This window comes from Neodiprion virginianus, chromosome 3 (genome assembly GCF_021901495.1).
Source record: "Neodiprion virginianus isolate iyNeoVirg1 chromosome 3, iyNeoVirg1.1, whole genome shotgun sequence".
Taxonomy (NCBI): Eukaryota; Metazoa; Arthropoda; class Insecta; order Hymenoptera; family Diprionidae; genus Neodiprion; species Neodiprion virginianus.
This window is the reverse complement of record NC_060879.1, coordinates 31,200,036-31,217,398: the sequence shown is the minus strand read 5'-3', so window position 1 is coordinate 31,217,398 and position 17,363 is coordinate 31,200,036. Positions and strand designations below refer to the sequence as shown.

The 17,363-nt window shown below is 44.7% G+C and overlaps 2 protein-coding genes across 10 annotated transcripts in view; one reads left to right on the top strand and one right to left on the bottom strand.

The window, feature by feature from the left end:
- The window catches only part of LOC124299981 (uncharacterized), a 93,513-nt gene extending 90,526 nt beyond the window's left edge, over nt 1–2,987 (bottom strand). The window contains exon 1 of the mRNA XM_046753539.1: nt 2,852–2,987. The gene's annotated coding sequence lies outside the window, so the exon portion shown is untranslated. The remainder of the gene's footprint in view (nt 1–2,851) is intronic.
- The window catches only part of LOC124299982 (autophagy-related protein 16-1), a 237,884-nt gene that overhangs the window by 208,296 nt on the left and 12,225 nt on the right, over nt 1–17,363 (top strand). For all 9 annotated transcript variants that reach the window (XM_046753546.1, XM_046753545.1, XM_046753543.1 and 6 more), the window contains one exon: nt 14,748–14,868. In XM_046753546.1, the coding sequence (XP_046609502.1) occupies nt 14,748–14,868 (121 nt within the window). The remainder of the gene's footprint in view (nt 1–14,747; nt 14,869–17,363) is intronic.

Sequence of the window (17,363 nt, the reverse complement as noted above, 5' to 3'; positions counted from 1 at the left end):
TACAACAGGAGATCTTTTAACTGAATTTTTTATGCTCATCAGGCTCGAATTATCACAGTGAGACATTCCGAAATTTGAATCTGAATGACTTTTGTTCGTAGCAGAAGTGGAAAAGAAGTGGATAATACTTAATTGTACAGGCAATGATTATTCCGACTTGGAATATGAAGAGACAGCTCATCGCGAGACAGTCGAAATGCAGTATAAATATTTATTCAAAAGACACGTTATTAACTACACAGTCTTAAAATTCCGGCTTACTACAGGAATAATAAAAAATTTAATTTATTTCCGATTAGAGGATAGAATAAAACAAGTATACGTATACGTATAACCGTTTGGTAATTACGCGGTTATTTTTATTTACTGCAGAAATTTAAGGAGCGCGTGCTTAGAAAATTGACCATCTCCGGATGTGTCCAGCTCGCCCTGCGTCTTCTACAGTATATTCTAGTTGCAACAACTCGCTAATTAGCGGTCGAGCCTGCCGAGATTGAGACGATTGAATTATAATCATAGCCGGAGCGTAATCGAAGCAACAATGGGTGTGCACCGAGACCAACCGAATAATTAGAATTCTCTAGCAGGCTGCGAGCAATATAGATATAATACCTACGGACCGTGAATCCGTTGCCAATATAAAATAATTACGATAGGCCCTACGATCAGCGGGTTGTTCATTATCACGAAATCCTTCTATCGGGCGAACGCGCTGCCGCAGAACCTTGGACTCCGGGTTCGGTAAGCCAAACTCGTTGTTCACCGTTCCTTCGAATTTGAATGCGCACGGCTCGCGTTCGAGTAGCGAATATGATAATAACTATATTTCGGTTAGGGGATAGCAATTTCTCGATCGTAGCTCTCCTCCGAATGATAATCTCAAATTCTCAACGCACGCTGCACGAAGTCGAAGCTAGGCATGCACGCGCATAGACATACACACGTAATCGGCGTGCGCGATGTGCACTGGATTACTGGATTACTAGATTGAGAGCGTATAATCTCTGATCGCCTCGTAATCCCAGGCGAGGTGATTCGAATCTCTCTCTCCAGGGACTGTAATTCAAATCAAGAGCTGAGACATGTGGTTTGTGGTGGCGGCACTCTTTCCCCGAGGGTGGTCCCTAATTGGTTGAAACGGTTGTCGGAATATCTCCTCGGATATTACTCTCATTTGCAAATAAACAACCAACGAAACGGCTGCGGAATTTGATTGCTTTCGGGCGGAACTTCGTTTCGTTTTGCCCGTATAAATTAGCCCGAAATCTCGTCGAGCTTTCTAATTCTGTCGGAGGGGTTCTTTGAATTTTTTTTTTTTTCCCGTGCTTTTTTTCTCGTCAAACACCAGTCTTCAACGCGCTGTAGGTACGCGTAAGCTCGCTGAAGTTGACAGGCGATGAGGCGGACGGTTTCTCAGCAGTGTTGCGGAAATTTCACAAATTAAAGTAAAACCACTTGTCAAAATTGCCGCAGCTATAATTTGGCACGGGTACGCGTTTCGAGCCGTATTCCGCCTCGCGGCGCGGATTTTCATTTAATTTTTCCAACCTCTGAGGACTCGTCGTAATTAACGAGTAATAAGTAAACGCTGTTACTTACAATATGTCGGTATAACGCCACGAAAAGCATACCGTGAAGCACCAGCGAGCACAAAAGCTCTCCTATGATTCTCCGCGCGTACAAATAACTCGGAAGATTTTTAGGGCTCTCGAGACGTTTGGCGGCTCGACGATCGCGACTTGGGTACCGCCGCACGTATACACGCGGGGCGTTCTGTTAACCTTTTGCAAACAATGATTCAAGAGCGGAAACAACGCTCTGTATACCCACTCGACGCTGGTTCTTATCAGCGTTACCTTTGGTTACCCTAGCTAAATTCCTACGCGGTATCAAAGGCAGCTGCGCGATACACGCCGCTCGCACTATGGGAAACCCAAACCGACACCCGCCATAACGAGCCTTTAGATAGGCGTAATAACCCTCTTGAGGCTGCACTCTAGGCGAGGATTTAGCTCGCTCTCTTTCTTTCGCGGACAGGAAAACGAGCGCATTGCGCCTCGGGGTCGTAGCCCGAAGTTCCGCACTGTGAATTTATGCTAATTCCGGTTACGTGACGTTAAAAAGGTAGATTAAAAGACAACGCGCCCCGGGAATACGGCTCAGGCTTTCGTCCCCGGGTTTTGAAAGGATTTAGGTTCGCGGGTTGTTTCTTTCATTTCTCGCCGCTTAGTCAATTTTCCTACACTCGTTGTACCGTCGTCGTCGCGGTAACGCGACGTTTCTGCAGGCAACGAACTTTCTAGCAAAACACATTTCGCCTCGCTCCAGGGTGGCCCGGTTTGATATTCCCGTAACTTAGAAAATTATATAACCGTACGCCGCAATGCCGCGAACGAAGAGTGACGACGTTCGATTAAAAGTCGACGACCTGGCACCGTTACCATTCCTGGATACGTGTAGGTAACAATTTCCGAACCGAGATCTTCGCCGATAGTTCGTTAGATCAACAACGTTGAAAGTTCGTTTCCCGGTACAGAATGAAAATTCAATCCAACCCGCGGGGGTTTTTTCTTTCCTTCTCCAATTTTCCTCGAGTGGTACAAAAATTAAAGCAAACTTTAAATCCATTAGGATTTCGAAGCGCGAAGATCACACGCCGAGTCTTATCCTTGAGGGTGAGTCCCTTCCTCCCGATATCGTTTCAATTATCAAAGGTAATCCGAAAACATCGCATCGCAAACTTAAAGACCGGTAATAATTCCGTATCAACGAATCGTTTGAAATTTCGCCTTTCGACGGATGCAAGTTGACGTAAGTACGCAGAAATTAGTTGCCAGTTTGCTTCACCTACCTGAAAGATGACTTGAACTTCCTTCGGAATCGCTATCAATCGGGCCGAGAAATGTCTCACTGGAGGAGCTCGCCTTGCCCTTGGACTTGAGGTGCCGTTCACGGCCACAACCAACACAGAAATGCGACGATCCCAAGGCGTGCGTCCACTTTTCCTGCCTCTGTACCAGGTGGGGGGATCTGCCTGGCTGCCGCTGGCAGGTGGAATGTCCAATTGCTCAAACGTTAAAACGCTCTGGATGGACGCACGTGTGTACGTATGTGTGAACCTAATTGCTCCTCGTGAGTAAATTCTTCGTCCCGATTTAATATTTCGAAATTAAATCAAACGGTCTTCTATTTTTTTCAAATTTTTCACTTCTTCTCACTACTGTTCATCTCTTCTCTATCCCAGAACGTTTACCGGGATCCTGCAACCGGTTCAACGCAGCGAAAGGCTTTTGAGAAATCCGAGCAGCCGCGACGACTTCGAAACAGAGTGAATTTCTTTTTCTTACTTCGCGTAAATCGCAGTCATACGTACCTGAACGTTGGCATAAATTGATACCGGTACAGGGTAGGTATGTATATGATACGAGTTCCGAAAAGTTGCGGCGACCCGTGTCAAAGTAGGTAACAAATGAAAGGTATGTGTGTTGCGAATAAAAATAAAAACGAACTAGGTCTGCGAGTACAAAGAATATCGAAATCGGCACGCGTACATGATTTGAAATTGAAATTAAGCGCCGTTGTGTTGCGACTGCTGAAAAAATTGGACGTACGCCGGGGACGGTTAATTTCCTTTTTGTGCGAGAAGACAGGCGCCGAAATCTCGTTAATCGAATCGTTATGGCATAACATCAATCGCATCTTTCACGGAACAATATACCTGTACAATGTACATGTATACATATATATATACCCATGCCGGTTATACACGAGCGCATCAAAAGATCCGATGATAGTTTCTCCTCTTTTTCTTCTCCATTTCCTCAGCTCTATCGTCAATAGATCCTTACGCAACGTATGGTCTATTCCTCACGTGCACGTGCGTGCCGCTTGCGAGACTCACACGTCGGGGTCCCGCGCGTCTCGTTCGTTTATCTTCTTATTATTTCAGTGAGAATCGCGCCGTAAAGAATGTATCAGGTACTCTATATAACAAAAAACTTGATTATCGGCCCCTGCCGAAATGTCACGACTTATGGTATGGGGCCTTTCTTATTTTATTCATCCATCTTTTATCATCCAGCAATTCCCGTCGTCGGACAAGCAGACTACGTGACACGTGGTGGATGCATTTTTTTTCACCCAATCGTGAATTCTGGTGGAAATAATTACAGGCATGCCTTGGAACCGCGGTACCCGTTACTTCTTACACAGATTGATTCCAAAAAGCTATTCATCACGTCTTGGTCTCACAGCCCGTCGTTTTTCGCGGGAACAATCGGTCACGGACGAGGCGATGCCGCGCGCTCGGCCAACTCGAATCGCGAACATGCAGGAACGCGGATCGAACACACAATGTTGTGTATATTGTCTACGTATGGTAACCTGACACCTCCAGGACCTCTCCGCGACGCCGTCTCCTGCAACCGATATCGCCTATACGCATCCCTCGCACGCATTTTCCACCCAATCTCGCTTTCAAGTTTCGAGGCTCTTCGTACCGCGAAGCGTGAAAAATTCAATCCTGCGATTACCCACTTTTTGAATCTTAATAATGAAAAACCCAGGCATAAACCGACCTCACCGTGCAATCTGTAAACGTGCACCTACTGCTACTTTGTGTTTACGCGGGCTTTTTCATACTGCGGTAACCGAGCTTTTACCTTGCAGCCTTTTTGCCTCGATGTCCTGGATTTTTTTTACTGCAGTAAACAGGTGTTGCGATACCCGGCACTACTTGCCGAGGGAGGGAAATTCATGCATATAAATTAAAAAACTGAATATACATACATGGTGTAAAGCTTCGGGGCAGACATGTAAGGAATTTGTAAGTTCTTGTTCGCGGAATGCAGCGAGTCCTATTATCCTACAGGGTTGGAATTAAAAATTTTTAACCCCTTATTTTACGTTGAATTTTTTGCTGAAGAAACAACTGGTTGCCAGTTAGTATAAGCTGCTCTATTGCTCGAAACCCGTCGAGAATAGTACCTGCAAGTACCTTAAATTCAAATTCAATATTACTTTCATTTTCAATACTACTTTCATTATGAAAATATTTCCTACCTCGCCCGGAAAGATTTCCTCTGCTAAATTTACAATTCAAAGTAAATCCGGTCTGCACCGACTTCAACTTTACGTATTATTCAACTACTGTTTTATAGATAAGTTGAAACGATGAATCGTTTTTCGCAACAAGGTTATGCCGTATGAATACCGTTGATTTTTACAGATGAAATATGAGATCGTTGTAGATTGAAAATTTTTGTTATCACCCTTTAGTGTTCTTGTCGTGTAACGAGCTCGTTGAACTGTGTATCGAACGGCAGCATCGCTAGACCATTTCCGATGTTAGTTACGTGCCAAATATGTTTTCGCACTGCAGTGCAGTCGGGAAAATATACAATTTAATACATACTTACTAAATCATTAAAAGAGAAACATGTAGTTATTTGTGAGATATAAAGAGTACTCGGTGCTCGTCAAATCGAGAGTAATCCATTTCAACAACTACCATTTATACTATAATTCTGCACCATGTGTACGTGCATTATGCGTACGGAATGTGTCGGACTAGCGATATTTTTAGTACTGATTGTAATCTAAATGTCAACGACCACAATTTGCGTACATGTAATATTGATTACTCGTATATTCCGACTCCCAGTTGATAATGCCTAGATTTCAATCAACTGATAACAGAAATTTATTGTAATGATGCTGCGTGCTTTAATATTTGTTTGTTTGTCACGTGTAGATGTTAATCGTAAAGATTTTGAATCATTTTTCCTCACAAGCGGTGATCGAAAGGAGAATAAATAGATTTTCTATTGGATATTGTCAAAGGAAGAAACGGTTTATCACCCGCAGCAGCAAGTTCATTTTCGAAGTGTAGAAAAAGGAGAACAATTAAATGTTAATTGGACCGCTTTTTTATGGTGAAACAGTCGTCGGCTTTCTCTGTAGAAATTGAGATGGGAAAAGTATAAGCTGAGACTAGGGCGATATCTGGTTTTTGTCACGATGCGTCGAAAGGGATCTATCGCTAATAAATGGTAAGTGAACCGTCCGACGCCGCGAAGCCATTCATTAAGTTGTTCGGTTGTCCCCCATAAGTCACACGTTCACATAATACGTACTTATTAAGATAACGAGACACGTATATAATTGAAATTCAATTATCCGCTGCCCGGTCTGTTGAGTGTCTACCGTTTCAGCGGCGGTAGCCAAGCTACACCAGCGTAGCAGTTTCTTAAACTTGAACTTATACGCCCACAATTTTTGATACTTATACGTGTAACGCTTGAGTCGATTACGTCTTCCGAGAAACGCGTAATACCAGCCGTGGCTGAAATAGGTTAGTTGACGGAATAAAAGAGTATAACGTTGAAAAGGTGAGAAAAAACTTACTTGAAATTTACTTATTCGCGTCGCGTAGCGTAAGGCATGAAACGCCGCGCCGTATACGCAAGTCCAACCGGTATATAAATAAAAATCTGGTAACCGCGCAGATCTTGACTTAACTGTGCTACATTCTAGCCGTTTAATTAGAAACTTCCTGCGTAACGAAAAGAGAATCCAGCCATACGTTATTAAGCGGTATAATTAGTATATACGCATCACACATTGCCAAACCGAGTCTGGCCCGCACACACCGGTTAAACCAACACGTGAGAACGGTTACAAAATCCTCGACTGTACTCGTGAACGGCCGTATATTAAGCCAAACGTGGTATTTAACGAATACGAAACGTTTCTCCCGGTTGAAAATAGCCAAGTCTCTCCTCGAGGTAGGTACACCGGGTATTATCGTCATCATCCCGGAAACCTTCCTTTGTGAAGGCGCACGTCCTCCTCCAAGCCTGTGTAGGACACGCCGATCGACCGTTAACCTTAATTCCGAATAGTGAGAATCAACGCGCCCCTCCGGTTTCTTCTGCACATACAATTACCCATTCCACGTTCCTGCATCCAGAATTACATACCCGGTGACACGAGGATATCGTGATACCCGGTGGAAACGGCGGCGCACATCCATCCGGTGGTGGTCCCGGCTCCTCGCGGATACACGTATACCACCTACGTGTGTGCCGCGAGTTTTCTCATCGATCATCCGCGCGGTTATTCGCGTTGAAGCAATCGAGAGAAAAGGAACGAACAAGATGTAGAGAGATGGACAAAGGGAAGAAAAAGCACCGTGAGAGGGATGCGCCCTCTGGAACTTGCGAGTATCATATGGCAAATTATGCGTTCCACATTGATTCAAATCTCCTGATAAGATCAACCGGTTCCTGCTGGGCATGAAACCCGTTATCAGAGAATTCACACACTGCTTTTTCACTAATCGAGTTTCTCGCAGTTAGCTCAGGCAACAAGACTTGAATGCGATATTCTAATTAGATTAACGCGGCGACGCGACGTCGCGACGTCCGTGCCTATATGAGCTCTCGACGGTGGGGACCTACGTGCGACTGACTCCCTCGGCTCCCATCGCCCTAACCATACACGGATACAACCCACACGTACCCAACCACGTGTGGTCGAGCAGACACTGGCGGTTTACCCCGGCTAGAGTCGTTCGTTTCGGTGTGACGTCTCCCTTGCCATAACGATCCTTCACAGGTTGTTTGGAAGGACAAATTACATCTAGTGTAACGGGCACCTACCGCCGTGCAGACATTGACAACGTGATAACGTGCACTCCGGAATTGATCGATGTGGTCTACCTACGCGCGTAACCCACATGCATATGCATCACCGGCACCGCTCGAGTCGCTTCCCGTTTCTTCTCCGAAGATTGTATTTGGGCAGGGTACGGTACATTCGAGTAATGTAGTCTCTCGCTGCCGTAAGCCCGTTCGGTAGTAGTCGGACTGCAGCTTTTTCACAGGACTCCACGCGCCCGCTTCCTCCGCAAATTGCTTACACTCTCTTAATATCGGGAATTTCCCTACTCCATCCTCGCCCGATCCGGGAATTTATCGATACAAGGAGACTTGAACGCGGTGAATCGCTACGCCCGTTGCACGGGAACGGCATTGATGATTTCGGCAAAGTGGCGTGACCGTTGCGGGAAACAAGAAACTGACACATAGGTAGACGTTAAGAAATTAGCACTTTATGGAGATGACGCGGTCGGGTTTTTGTACTATGTACGGTGTTCCTGATATACCTGATAAATCCACTCAGCTATGTATATATTCACCTGCATGCAGATGCGAAGTTATACGTGACTTAGTTACATCCTCGTTTACTTAACAATGTTATAAGGTTACGGGCCATTATCTTGTAAAGCGGTTATAGCAGTTATGCTGCATTTAATATTAGTCAGAAAACAAGCCAGCTTTGTAAGTATTTATAACCAGAGGTCCAGCGTGTTGGCCTGGAGCAATGGAGCAAGGATTCTCTTTCCGTCAGCGAGCTGCAGGTGCAACGATACCGCGTCGTCTTACGTAACGGGTAAAAAATTAACCGCATCTCACCTCCGAGATGAAAGTGTAATTGCAATCATGTTATTTCTTGTACCTGAACCCAAGACGCGTCTGTTCTCGTGTTCGGCGGACGAATATGGTCGCGTGGTCATCTCGTCGTCGTCCGTTCGACCTTTCCTAATCCACGAAACGAATCTTCCGAGACATCGTTGCGCAAAAAATTAAACAGAAAGCGTCGGAATGACAGAAAAATATAAATTTCACCCCCGCTAAAATCGGATTGCATGTATACGCGCGTATAGTTAGGTACGAATAAAACGGGCAGTGGGCCAAACCGCACAGGTCAGTGAAGCCGTAGCGGGTCTAAACTTGGAGAACGACCTTCGGCCGCGAAGCGAGATACTTGAGGATAACGATTTACGGTAACGGAGAGTCCGGAGTCTGCGGTGAAAAGTGTATAATTGGTTTCGCCTAACGTCTGAAAATTGTCTGTATATGTACGCGCAAGTGCTGCCGCAAAGGTATTACGTAGGTACGTGAACGCTTCCTGGTTTACCGATGCGTCGATATTATTTTCCACGCATGTACGTAATACGGGCTTCTTACTCAGCTCGACTATGAAACAATTTCATCCGTTGAATAGGTGTGTTACAGCAGAAAGTTACGCGAACGCACGCTGCGTCGGCCCGCGGGATGCGTTGCGGGTAAATAAATATGGAGAGGAGAGGATCGCTCTCGCAAAATCACAACCTTTGATGGCGCAACTTACGAGGGAGTGATAATAAAGCAAAGCAAAGCATATGCTTCGATGTGTCGTTAAGTCGGCTCGACAGCACTCGGCTATGCAACCTCAAGTATCATCTCCCCCTCCCGCCGTTGGCCTCGCGACTTTCTCATGGCAAACGATAATCACCCCACTGCACGGACAATCGGACGAAATTGAAGATACTCCCGGCTCATTCATATCGCCGCGCGGAGAGGCTGCACGGACGGTGACTCGCGGTTGCGGACGTGCGACACGCGTAAAATCTCGCATGCGGAAAATTCCCCGTTCGTTTCGAACGACGCGTTAAAGAGGTGGAGAAAAATTCATTTCCCGCTTTCTGAAGATGGGACGACAAAATATTATTCTAGTCAGCGTTGTATAACCAGTATAGGTAATGTTGCGTAGAGGGCTCCGTTGCGCATCGTCTGCCACCACGGCAACTAGTTACACGTATGAAATAATCTATTATCTAGAAGGGGAGTTATCTGGTGCGGGCATTGAATCGCCAAGGCCGTGGAAGAGCGTCGGCAGAGGAGTCGCACCGCGGTCATCGACCCTCATTCCACCGTGCACAGCGACTACTCCTGCCTACCTCCGTCTCTCCCTCCTCTCTCCCTCTCTCACTCTCTCTCTCTCTCTCTCGCAGTTCTCCTCCGACGGCCTACCTCACCGTCCCGCGGGCCTCTCTCTATGCAGTCCGCGGTGGAAAAGATGCACCGAGTTCTCTTCCTCCCTCCCCAACTGTTGCAGTAGTAAGCTCCCACATCTCCTACTAAATAACCGCTGCTGCCTCGGTTCACCCGGCTCGGTGGAACCGCCACCCTCCTCGGCTCGGCATACCTGCAGAAGCACCGGGAGGAAGTGCCGCTGGTAGCTGGGTGTGCAGGGATCTTAATAATTAGGAAAAATATCAAGCTGTGAAGCGTGGGTATACGGTCTAAAAGGTAGGTGCTACTGGCAACGTCTCGGCAGTGGCTGACTCCCTGTCCGATTCATCCAGTGCTACATGCCGCACCGTGCAGGTACGAAGCCGAATAGTCGCGGAGGGTCGCTGATTCAGCCAGCGCAGACGGGTGCAAAGTCGACGACGCGTCGTCGGCGGTTATCTGGTGTACCAGGTACTGTATGTAAGGTTGCAGGTTGCCGGGGTGTCTGATTACCCGCTAGGATGTAATCCGCGTACGCCGCCAAATTACAGTCCCCCCGTTCTTCTATCCAATGGCGCGGAAAATGCAAATCTTCTGGTGCACTTCTTATACGATTCCCCCGGCGTTGTTACGGTAGGTATATGAGGATGTGCCGGCGGTGCAGATTCGCCTTATTCAGCAGGTGAATCCTCTTCCGCGAGCGGAAAGTGAGTAACCAGGCATACGGAAATAGTCGGGATCCTCTTCGGGTCGTTTGATAATTCGTAAAAGGTCATGAAAAGACCACAGCGTAATATTCGATGGATGTGCAACGCTATCCTCGAATATCCCAGGCTGCTCGTTGATTTCTTCACCGACGTATACACGCGGTTTGTACGGTACGTATAAGGCTGACTTGCGTGCATCGAGCGGGTATATTTACCGGAATACAATACGTACACCGCTCTTCCAGCGAGATTGTTGTGTTTTACAACGCCAAAGCATCGCTCCGCGTGTCGGAACACGTTGCACACTGTAAAGTTTGCGGCATCCCAGATAATACCGACTCCAAGAGGGTGGTTGGTGTAACGCGTATCTGTTGAATCAGCAAACTAGTTCGCTCGTATACTCGGGATCATAAGTTGCCGAGCAGAGCCCAGACGCGATGATTCTCTAGGAAATATGTATATCCGAAGCAAAACCTGGTAGTAAGTATTTACCTTGCCCTCTCGACCCGCCGCGCCGACTGCGCTGCACCGCTAGACTCGTTTGACCCATTTGTCACGAAGAAAGCAAACGGCATGCGAATTGCTGGGGAAAAAGTGCCGGCGCGAATAGAACCTGAATTTTAGAACTCGATTTAGTCTACTGTTCCCGTATACCTGTACACGGACTGTCGAACTATAATAACAATCGACGGTTCAGCAGAAAACGATTCGAGTCTTCCGACGCTTGTAGAGAACCAGAGGACCGTATTTTCCTGCTCTGAAACCAACTTTCCAGTCTAACCCGAGGCCTCCACCCTCGACGCGACGGGGACTAATCGTAAATTGGAAATGCCCAATTCCTACAGTGTAGCTGGTAATAATTGATAACACGGAGAAAATATCGTAAAGGTCATTAGGGGGGGCGGAATGACACGGATGGATAGTTTTTCGGCGATCGAAAGACGCGGTTCCTCCAACCAGACCCAACGACGAGATGATCAAAGTTTTCTCGTGTCGCTCAGCTAAATCGTGAATGATGTGCTCTGGTAAACTTCCGCCGCTGATAATGTGCGCGAACTTTTTCTTCCGCTGAAACATGTGCTGCGGCGGCTGGAAGGGAATATCATTGCAGGAGTGAAAGCTCGTTTTGCAAGTAGTCTGAAAATTTTGAAGACGAAGGTTAAATAAACACGGGAATTGCCACGTCCAGCGCTTCACAACTTGTCATTTTCACCACGACATCATAAGCCGTATTTCTCTGTACAGGATCATCTGAAACATGCTTTGAAACCCGCGTTATTATACGTGTTGCTCAACGAGGCTTTGAAAAGTTGTGTACCCATTTTCTGGAAAATACGTGCTGCTTTCAAGTTGTGAGAGCACCTTTTGATACCATCTCCAGTTTATTACGCAGGTAGATATAACGTTTTCAACGCACTTTACCGACCAGGCAGAGACGCTTTTGGTGCCATATACATATCCCACACATAATTCAGGATGGTACAATAACGTTCAATACGGTAGCATGGATGCACTTGATAATTTACGCGCGCTACTCTAAGTTTCCCTATCGCCGAGGCTTTCGTGGCGTGTAAGATGCATAGAAGATTGCGTTTGAGAAAATCTACCGATGCGTGCAGAAAAACGATACATTTCCGTCGCGAAAACGCTCTCATTAGGAAGAAAAGAAAACGGAAAAGCGTGGATGAGATGTAATTAACCTCTTTTCAAAATGTGGCGGGAACTTTTTACAGAGCTTCGTCACCTCGCAGATAATGTGCCGGCTTTACGATGTTGACAAGGTTTTCAAAGAACGAAAATACGGCATTCAATGTCGCTGCCACACCGACGGAGACCCTGCGACAGGCTAAATACCGGTTTACCTTTACCCACCGTTTAGTTGAGGTGTAGTTGAAAAGCCCGAAGAATATTCCCTACCCGAGTTCTCGGCTTGCAAAATTCAACTAGAATTGAGCCACGGATGTGCATGATGCACGTCGCGCGATGTACTCGGTGCGGAGGGATGTAGGACGTTGATAACGTCCCGATCGGCCACTTGTTGGTAGATCTTGGTCTATTCATCAGCAAATGGCCGGGAGCCTGGAGGACGCGCTCTGCTACAGAGTGTTGAAGAGTGCGGCAGACGTTATTAATGGAAAACCGATACCTATGATGTTAGCGTGATGTTCTCCTAACGATAGCTGCAGATGAACAAGATAGAACGCGAAGGTATGAGAGATCTCCAGTTGCAAGGAGCATAAAGCTTTTTCGGCAAATGGTACATCCTGCTGACTGCGCTTTTCTGACCCTAGACGGTACGCTCCCTGCAATTAGCGGTCATAAGGCCATCGGAACTCTTTCATCGGGATGACGAGTGTAAAAATGTGAGACAGCCGTTTCTCCCTCTTTCGTGCTCGTTAAATCCCACCCATCACAACGTATCCCGAAAGGGCTCCTGCCTGTCAAATCATGCGCAAATTGCTCTCGCTGGCACTCATAAACATCTTGATGAACCTGCACGCACATGACAGCGACGTCGGGTCCTGCCGCCGATGACGAACAATATTTATAGTTCCGGTAGGGGTTCGAGCTACTTTTTTGTTTACTTAGGATCGCCCTCCCCGAGAGTTGAGTACCTATACGGCATGCGGGGGGGTTGACTCAACCGAGTGAGCCAACAGATTACTTCAACTACCGCCAACGTTGAGAGATTGTCAGGATCAGGTTGGTGCTTGATTCCCTACTGTGGCGATGCCCAATGCTTCAAATATCGTCTGACCATTCGCGGATCCGGTAAATCAAACTGGATATCTTTTTGCCTCTGACGTTATTTTCTGTTGACAAAACGGGTCCGCTAACTTGTTTACTCTGACCCTCTACCACCTATGATCTCGAAACTACAGTATTGAGTGATCCTCTCATCATTTTCCGAATCGGTAATAAGGATGGGGATTTGATTTTCTTATTTTCGTTATTTCTTTCACATTGTGTGCGAAAGTAACCATTGTATTTCCGGGTTGAGATCTGATCAACGCTTACGCTTAATAGCCTTGAACAACGCAACGAATCACACGTGTGTGCATATAGCATCGTGCCTCCGTTGCTTCATGCGCTTATATCAACAAGTTAAATATTACCAACGCCCACATTTCCAATGGGTAAAACTGCTCCAGGTCTTATAGATGCATTCAAGGTGATATTATCGATTTGAATATAAAAGTTGAGAAGAATTCAAAGGAATGAGAAAAGACCAGTCTAGGTTATTACGCATGGCAAAGGATACTCTCATTTAATAAGATATTAAATATCACCAGTTATGATTCTCTCACTTCCTGCAATCTTGATGTCTGTAATTTATAAAAACGAGCAATTCTTGGACGGAATCATCGGGGCGAGGGAGCCAGACGCGCACAATTAACCATCAATAATGGTTATCACTGGCATGTAGAAAGTGTAGATTCGACATTTCCCGTAACACCACATGCACGGTTAATTTTTCTTACGATCACGGTAAGTTGGCTCCAAAGTGGATTTAAATTCAACACGATCGCGAATGATATTTTAACGATTGCAAAACATTACGTGATTATATACACCGCTCGAAGTACGGCTTCATTCGTTCTTTCTTACGGTTCTCTTTTCCTGTCCTCCGCGCGGCCTCGTCCCCCAGGGAAGATAGCAAATTGTATCGCATACAGGCTGGAGTTATAAAGTGCGTGATGTACTAAGTTGATATAATAAGTGTCTCGTGTGCGTATACACACAGAAGTGAGGAACTTACCAGCGTTACTTGTTTTTGTATTGCACCTAAGCGAGCCGCGTATAAAGCCGCGACGAAAGCTTTCGCGCACCGGAATCCGGTGTTAAATTTTCAAACTGTATACTTAACGCCCGGAGATACTTGGCACGGAACATGACGTGCGCAATATTTGGCTGTATCCTGGCAATTTTTCACAGGACTTTGCGTGGTCGGGCTTGCTTGACACAAGGCTCACTTGTCCTAAAAAAACATTGGGATCGGACAAGCCCATTATAAAAGTCCTCCGAGTCGCGAAATTCTCTCGTCGCTCGAGTTCTCTTGCTTCCGATAAAAAACCCTAAAAACAAACTTTATGTTATTCAATTTTACACACCATCTACCCAACCACTTCAGTTATACTCTTCCAGGTTTCGTTCATCACTGCAGATTGGCCAATAAGCAACGACTTGGTTTTTGTTCCAGCACACCCTCACTGGCCATTGCAACAAAGTTATGGCTGCTAAATTTCTTGGCGAACCGTCCAAAGTCGTCACAGGAAGCTATGACAGGACTCTCAAAATCTGGGACCTTCGCAGCAGAGCATGTAAGCATTTTATCAAGTCCTTCAAACGATCGATATCTTTTAGTAACTTATGCAAACCGTATTTGTTATCTTGATTTACAAAAATTTTGCGGTCTTTGTTCCTTTTATTCTTTTTTTCTACTCCGTCGTTACTTCTTACCACGGCAAATTTCGTGTATCGAATATTTCTGAGAGATGACAAAGCCGACTCATCGTGTTTCCCCATTTAAAGAAGACGTAGCGCTTCTTCGTGTTCGAAACGCAACTCTGACATAAAAATGTAACGCCATTAAAAAGAAAATATCATTGCTACTCCTTTTTGAAATCCTTTTTTTTTATAACTGGAACGAAACGAATGAAAATAGAAATTGCATACTGTCGCAGTTTGTAGCTCATACCTTTTTCAAGTCAACAGAGTTTCGCTTCAGTTATTAAGATTTATTTTTTCAAGTTATACCTCTGTCTTGGAAGGGGAAGGTTATAAGCATTTTGAAAAATTCTGAAACGTGAAAATACTCAATAAAACTGAGTTTTTCGGCGCATTGAATTGGTCGGGTATATCTTTGTGTGATTCATAAGAAGTGAGCTTTCGAGTTTTGCACACCTTTCAAACTTATCAGCCATCTAATTCTAAGTGTATGTACGACTCACGCTTTGCGGTAGTACACGTACGAAAACTTTGTGATATACATTTCTGTCAGACGATAGTCGCAGGAACAAGTTTTACGGGAAATACTTATAAAGGTGAAAAGTTACATGTGAGGTCAGTTTGGTTATATAGGTAGGCAGTAGTAGTTTGCGCGTATAAAGTTGCTTCGAATCTCGTGTATCTTCAAGTGGGATATCTTGAAGTGCACCCAACTTTAATTTCATTTTCCAGCGCACAACCCGCTTAAAATGACTATTCAGTTGAATGAGTCGGCAAAATTAACGTCGGTAATAATCCGCGAACATAATCTCGTTCTCGAATTGGTATGTAACATTGTTCAACTTGCATAATATCTGCTTTTTCACGCCGCATCTTCCGTTGATAGACACGCTGCTTGTACAAAATTGAGGCTACACAGATTCGAAACTATTGTAACTAATGAATAAAATTCTTTAAAGTAATGCCCAGCTGTTATAATACAAATAATCGCACGGCACTGTACCTCACAGAATTGTTAAGATTCCTACCTTCGTATGTTCCTTCTAAATTTATCTTCAGCGTACACTAAATTAAAACTGTATAACTGGATAGTCAAAACCAGGAGTTATTACGCAATGAATTAAAAAATGACAATTGAAAATTTCGCCCAAATGACGCGTGGAAGAAAAATTGTTCTCTTCTTTTCTCTCTATCCGTCATGCTCTAGAATTGAAATTACCCATTCGTGGATTTAAAAGCCGATGGTAAAACGGTTCTTCAACGTTTCAACAATCGACGCTTACGATTTGTATGAACTATATCTAAAAACTGTTCTCGACACCTGCCAATATTATTGCCTCTACAGCTGTTCGGGCAAAAGTACCCGGGGCAATAAGGAATCGAGAAATCCTTTTACAATTTGACACACTATAGAGAAGTATTGGTTCAAACGCAGATATAACAGTTTATTTTTATTCAGCTAATGCGTCTATAATGTGTCTGCAATACACCGATATTTCTTTCATATGAATCTTTTTCTCTTTTTCTCGGTTTGTGTATCTTTACCGTCCTCTATTCGTTAAAAGTTTTACTTTAAGTCTCACGTTTTCGTTTTGCTTTTTTTTTTAATATATTTTCATCTATCTGCCTTGATTTTGTATTCTTCTATACACATTTACTATTATATAAATCCTAAGTGGACCGTGTCGAAGGGCATAAAGAACCATTCTTCCTCCTGTTTTTATTTTTTTTTTATCCAATTCACCGTTTAATATGCCTTATAAAAGAACTGGAAGAAATTCTCGGATGCATGCTGCGTGCGGGTATTTGAAACGTTATCAAATTTTCAATTCACCGTTTCAGCTGTGTTTATTTGATCGTTGAACTGTTTACTTCTGCTTCTATTTTGTTTTTTCTTTCACTTCCATCAAAAATAATCTCCCCGTTCATAAAATACTCTCATCGAAATTAAAGGTGAAATTCAAATAAAGGCAGCAAGGAAATAATCGTGTCTAGCGAGCATATGCCGAGACATCCTGACCGCAAAATCAATGGTTTAGTCGAAATAAATCATACCTATTTTGCATACATTTGCATTAAATATACATGTTTAACGGTTTTGCATCGATTATGCGCAAATTCAGGCGAATATTAATTGTGGCGTAGATTTCACAAATTCAATCTATAAAACTCGCGACGCGTTAGCGTAACAACGAATTGCTTGAAACGTTTTTTTTTTTCTCTCTATTCGTAATCGAAATTCCGGACATAAGGCATCTCTTGCGTTACAGCGTTGATTTATTCTTCCGCAAATCGTGTTCTTAAACGCCATAGAAAAACATACGGAATGGGGAAAACACATAATTATGAACAGCCAGCAATTTCACGA